We start from the raw sequence: 6,186 nt of genomic DNA, 5'->3' as shown, positions 1-6,186 counted from the left end.
ACCACGAGATCAGACACAAGATTGTTCACAGGTAATTAATTATTATTTTTTGTTTGAACTTCACTTTAAGAATAACCGATAACACAAGTTTATTAGATTATTATATTACGTAACACTATTCCAATCCTACTTTTGGCCAGTCAATAAAAATAACACTCATCTGTATACAGTACAAACAGATTATAGAGCGATTCTTCGAGAGGCAATCGTGTATAGTGATTAATAGGCAAATGTGTTTAATTATTAAAAAAAAACAGTTTATTACAGAATTTAATTTTTTGCATAATGTATATATAATAATGTTGATACATTTCCAAAATGCAGCTTAATACAATTTATGAATTTAGCAAACTAGACAGCCAAAAAATATAAAATCATTTCCTAAACAGCGAATAATATATATGCATCTAGCAAAGACGTAGCCTAATATTATAGAATCATTTTCAAATTGGGTATTCGAATAATATATACTAGTATGCATTTTGCAAACTAGACAGCCAACAAATATATAAACTTTAGAGTAGACGGTCTAAATATATATATATATATATGCATTTAGCAAAAAACGTAACTAATTATTAGAGAAGTAAATTAGTAAAATGGACAGTCAACGAATATACAAGCGTTTCCAAAGTAGTTAATAAAAGATTATAGAATCATTTCGTAACTAGACAGCCTTATATATAAATATATATAATATTTCGCGTACTTCGCTCTGTTTATGACACGACATTCACGTAAGATGCGTACTATTGGATACGATGTGATGATGTAGTTTTCAATAATATGTCCTTTTGTGAAAGTTGTTCCCACGAGACTGGCCTTCACGATGGACAGCTTTTAACCTAAAAATACATCTATACTTTTACATTGATGCCTTCTCATTCCGTGGGGACTACCAGCAGATTAGGAGAATCAGCCTAAAGCGGAAGATGTTATGTTAATTGCAGTATTTATATTTTATATTTGAAAAAAACATTGTCGATGCCATCTTCTTTTATTTTACGAAACCTTTTCTTATGATTAGAGAATGTAAGTTACTTATTTGAAATGTAAAACAAGCATACTCTAGCCCTTCAGCGTATTGTTTTAATTCTGATGTTGAATTTTTAGTGAGAGCCTATTGTAGGCAGGAAGTTGACAGCTAGCGATTAAATTACTTACCCGGCTTAACGATTTCCTATGAAACATCTTTAATCTTCATGTGATTAATTCATAACGTATGAAATGTTAATTTGTTTGAACCTGTTGAAGCAAGCTTTTTTATTTCTATCATTGTACATTGAGTTGCTCCTCCGTACGTTCACATACAGTGTTCGGAACAACTTTTTATTTTATCGGGTACAGTTTTATTCTTTATATTGCATTTCCTGAGTGTTACAGGTAAGAGATTCCAAACTGATTTTGTCTTCTTCCTAAATATTATGTTCCTCAATCTTAGCGAAAGATTTCTGACAAAGACGTAGAGAGTGTCGCGTGATGACTGTCAGGTTTATGCATACAAATAAATAAACTGCACTATTTGCATAATTTAGAGAGAGAAATTGTACATAACCCATTTTCAATCATGACCAAGAAGAACTGAATCTGCTATGGGTGGTAGTACGAATGAAGATGAATTTGTGGAAATGAAAAATGATCTCTTGTGGACTTTGTTCATGTGTTTTTAGGAATACGAGATTGTACTCAAATTATGTAACCCAGTGTTCAGCAATATTTGAAGAATAAAAGCAAATACAAACGATTTCGTTGACTAATAAGTTTCTTGAAAAAGTATATCTTTTTACAAAAGTCGTATAGGGACATTTGCAAGTCAATTTACAAATTATGTAGTTTTTGTGATGCAGCCGTTTACATGTAACCGTTTTAAAGGCGCTTCATTTTACAAAAGCTTGGTAGTTTTGCATGATATTATCATTTTATTCAAAACCCAATACTTGTTACATAACAATACATAAACAGTATTACATGCGTGATTCGAAATTAAATCTTTCATTATCAAAACTATGACAATAACCATAATTGTAGAAAGTGTAATATTTTGCTAAATAATATTGAATTCACGCAAATGTTAGCAACTGTAATAACATTGTGTATCAACCGAAGAAAATTCTGTTGAATCAGAGACACCAGCGAAAATTCATCTTTAAATTGTGCCTAACGTCTAAAACCTGCAGCGAGTCGATGCCCATAGTTTTATAAGTACATGTATTTTATTATATCTCTACAGATGAAGTCTACACATCTCTTAACCTGTTTAGGGTTCTCTGTGCTAATAACCGCACTTATGATTCACGTGGCGGCAGATCCTGACAATATGGCAGCCTGTCAAAAGACCTTTCTACCACTGTATCTCCGACAAGTGTGTGCCACTGCAACATCAGAGATACGAGGTGACGAAGCACAGCCATCTAAAAGCACAATCAGGGATGTTGTCCCACCTCGTGAGTTACATTCCTTAATATGTTTCGATTGATGGGTGTGCTGATGGAGGTCTTATTAAATATTTCCGAAATATTTTACTAATTTTTCCAAGAACTGTTAGATGGTTTCTAATGTGTTCCGTTTTAGCGAGAAAATTGATTTAACTTAGAACTAATATATGTGTTGAATACGCGTAGTATGAACGTGGCAGGTCATCTTTTTGTTTACACGGTTTTTGGTTTGAAATATCCACAACCAGTTATTACCTCACGTGCATTTCAATATTACTTTCAATTCCCCTTTACCATTTTGTAAAATCACTATTTATATGCCATGTTTGAAAATTGGCACCGTGGACACACACATAAAAGTAAAACTATATGGTTGTCAGTAATCCACCATGTGTATGACTTCCATTGATTGATACCTACTCAGTATTTTCTGTCAAACGGTTAAACGTAATATTATTAGAACCTAAAGTGCCACCAGTCGGTTAAAATAGGTCTGATGAAAAAAAAACACGAAATAACGGTAAAACAAACACACAATTGTGTCTTGTGTATAACTATAACATCGATCATGGTTCTGTCTACTTGAGGTTTATGAATGAAAACAAAACTAAAATGACCAAACTACAAATCGGTTCTTCAACTACAGATCGACAAGTATCATTTCACAAATATAACAGCGTGTGTGATTTTCCCAAGGTATTCCCATATATTCGTAGTTCAATATGACAACTAGTAAATAGTGCTGGAGAACTCATACATAAATCAACAACAATGTACATGCATAATCTCAGCATAGATTTCAAAGCCCGGACGGAACACACTTTTAGGAGAAATGGCTGTCAGTTGGTCATTTTTGTTCTGAATGTGCATTACACTTACGTGTCACCCAAATTGGACAATGAAATAAATACAACAGAGACTGACTGTCATTTGACCCAAACCAAAATGAGGCATATATGTAAATACCATGCCATGTTATATTCTGTGCATTCATAATTCATACTATGTCCATTTACACATATACACATAGAGAATAAATTATGAGTGATCGTGTAATATCAGATGTATTATTTATTAGATTATAGTTTGATATTGCGAGGTAAAACGATTTTGATATCCTGTTTAACAATATATACATTTCGTATTTTGCATCCACCGACCCCCCCCCCAAAAAAAAAAAACTAGTGAGACGTATTTGTCTTAATTTATAAAAACACTCGCTGTACAATTCAACATCTGTACCGGGCTGGCGTACATGTATCTTTCGGAGTCAGTATTACACTTTCAGTTTGGAGTTGCATTTATAACATATTTACTAATGTAGGAGTTAATTCAGTGCATGATCTTTACCCAAACTATAAGACATGGTCACCGTGTAGTTGGAGTTGGAAGAATCGGGAATGGCGCCTATATGCGGATGTATAAAACAAATACATTAACCAATATTATAAACTACCCAAAATGTTCGAATTATTATAATTGTTATCAATCCGCCAAGGCAGTTGACGTAAAATCATCAATATATTGAGATAATAGCGTATTTTCAGTTTGTCAGTCACGATGCGATGATATACGGGATTAATATATACGTATATTTATGACATCTATGTGTCACATACAAATCTAATCCCAGTCACATTGACAATAAACTGGTCGATTGACAGACAGATTAATATTTTGTAATCTGATATTGAACAAGAACTAATTACTTGGCTTTAATTACACCTATCGAGAATTGTCATTTATAAAAACGAAACCGTTTAAAATCTTGCGCCTATTTTGCAATCTAAACAGTTGTTTCCCAATGTATAAATTGTATAAAACAAAGGTTTAGTGGTATCAATGAAACATACAATTATCCATATATGGTAATATACGGGACGTCGGTATTGACGACAGATATCAATAACCGACAATACCTTGCTCGCGTCAAATCAAATATTCATTTTGGTGTTACCTTTGGGCTAGATCAAAGAAACGGGATAAGGCACATGCAGTTATATTGTAATCTTCTTAACAAGTCCGTGTCGCCGTCGTATAATCGCCATACACACACAGGTCGCTGTGTGTGTTAATAAATATATTAATAATCCGTGCACACGGAAATCGTCACTGGCCTGCGAATTTGACAAACCAGAATCAAAAGAAAATATTTTTTTTATATTTAAGCAAAATGAAGACATATTTATATAACGAAAGTTATTTAAATATTCGGGTTTGTGTCAGGCGTATATTTGTACAACATAGTTTACATTTCCACATATGAATGGGCGGGTAACGATCCTCGGTATTTATATATTCATGGTGGACAGTTAATTACAAATTTATGCGATGAATAATCAAGGACTATTTTCCATTATATCTTGCTCCATCTGTTGGACTATATTTGGATAGTTCTCTCAGTGTTTGTTTGACGAACAAATTGTATAGACTCTAAACTTTGTTTTTCAGATTTTTTTTTTAATGGGCATTCTGTTGGTTTCATATTTAATCTGGGAAATACAATGAACATTTAAGTTACATCCTCGCCTTCGTCAGACGCAACAGCAAATTTGCGCGCCAATTACAATAATGGCTGGGGTAGGGTGTTGTGGGGTGGTGGTTATGCTGCTAGGGCAATTTTACAATGAATCACTGCCGTATTGCAATGGTGGATATGCGTGTATGCGTAACGACGGTATATGAACGCGCTCCTCTAAATCAGCATCTGATATGATATGATATGATATGATATGATATGATATGATATGATATGATATGATATGATATGATATGATATGATATGATATGATATGATATGATATGATATGATATATGTATGATATGTAACCCCGATATTAATGATGTTTCATGTCCGTGCATTTACAGGCCGAAGACCTATCAACCCAGCAATTCGATTCGGGAAACGTTCAAAGAAAACGCCAGATTACCTCACAGTTAAGATATTTAGAATATTCAACTACATCTACTCGAATATCTTCCACGAGAAAAAAGAAGAATAGAGGGTGATAATGTATCTAATTTAAGGACGTCGTTGTCAGATACACTGTGTTTAGGCCACCTAGTTAGTGTAGACACCTCTTTATCCTGGTGGTAATTTACATTTATGTTGTTCATTACCACAAGTTCATTGTTAATATCTTAACATTTCATCATACATGTTCATCTAAGCGCTTGAAATTACTAATATAGAATAAACTCACATTTAGCTCATAATCATTTAAATATTATATAATTGCAACATTAATGCCATGTATCATCCCCGAGGGCCTCACTCGTGTTAAAATTGGTTAAATAATCAGATATACTGCGGGATCTGTGTATTCAGGGTTAAATCTACAATCAGCACACGCTTTATGACTACGATATCAAAGGTTTCCCCGGGGAACGTCTCGGAAGACAAACACGAGAAAACCCCCAGGTCGTTTTACTTTAATATAAGGTGTCCCGAAACCTAAATTAAGCTATAGATCCAGTACTCATGAGAAGGTGAAAAAAAAACAGACTCGTACTAACCGCCATCATATACTCGAGTAGGCAGGTTATCGAGTACTTACCCGAGTGGCCCTCGAGGATATTAGTTATTGGTTATGATCAGATGACGGATAATACCATTTTACCACTGGTTTCAATGAGTTTTTTTTTTCATATTGGACATAAATTTCGCTACATTATACACTTCATTCGCTATTATATAGTTGTAAGAAATCTGCGAAAAATACCTAATAAAAGATTATGTTATTTCTTAGCA

General features: G+C 33.6%; 1 protein-coding gene across 1 annotated transcript; it reads left to right on the top strand.

Annotated features, from left to right (window-relative positions):
• Positions 1–6,186, top strand: LOC100370914 (uncharacterized). Its single transcript, XM_002737009.2, has 3 exons — positions 1–31; positions 2,231–2,444; positions 5,304–6,186. Exons 2-3 carry the CDS (start codon positions 2,231–2,233, stop codon positions 5,435–5,437), a joined length of 348 nt encoding a protein of 115 aa, XP_002737055.1. The 5' UTR covers positions 1–31; the 3' UTR covers positions 5,438–6,186.

The sequence above is a fragment of the Saccoglossus kowalevskii genome, chromosome 6 (assembly GCF_978046115.1).
Source record: "Saccoglossus kowalevskii chromosome 6, keSacKowa6.1, whole genome shotgun sequence".
In the NCBI taxonomy this organism is placed as follows: Eukaryota; Metazoa; Hemichordata; class Enteropneusta; family Harrimaniidae; genus Saccoglossus; species Saccoglossus kowalevskii.
The sequence above is the reverse complement of the archived record's forward strand: the minus strand, read 5'-3'. Positions and strand labels throughout refer to the sequence as shown.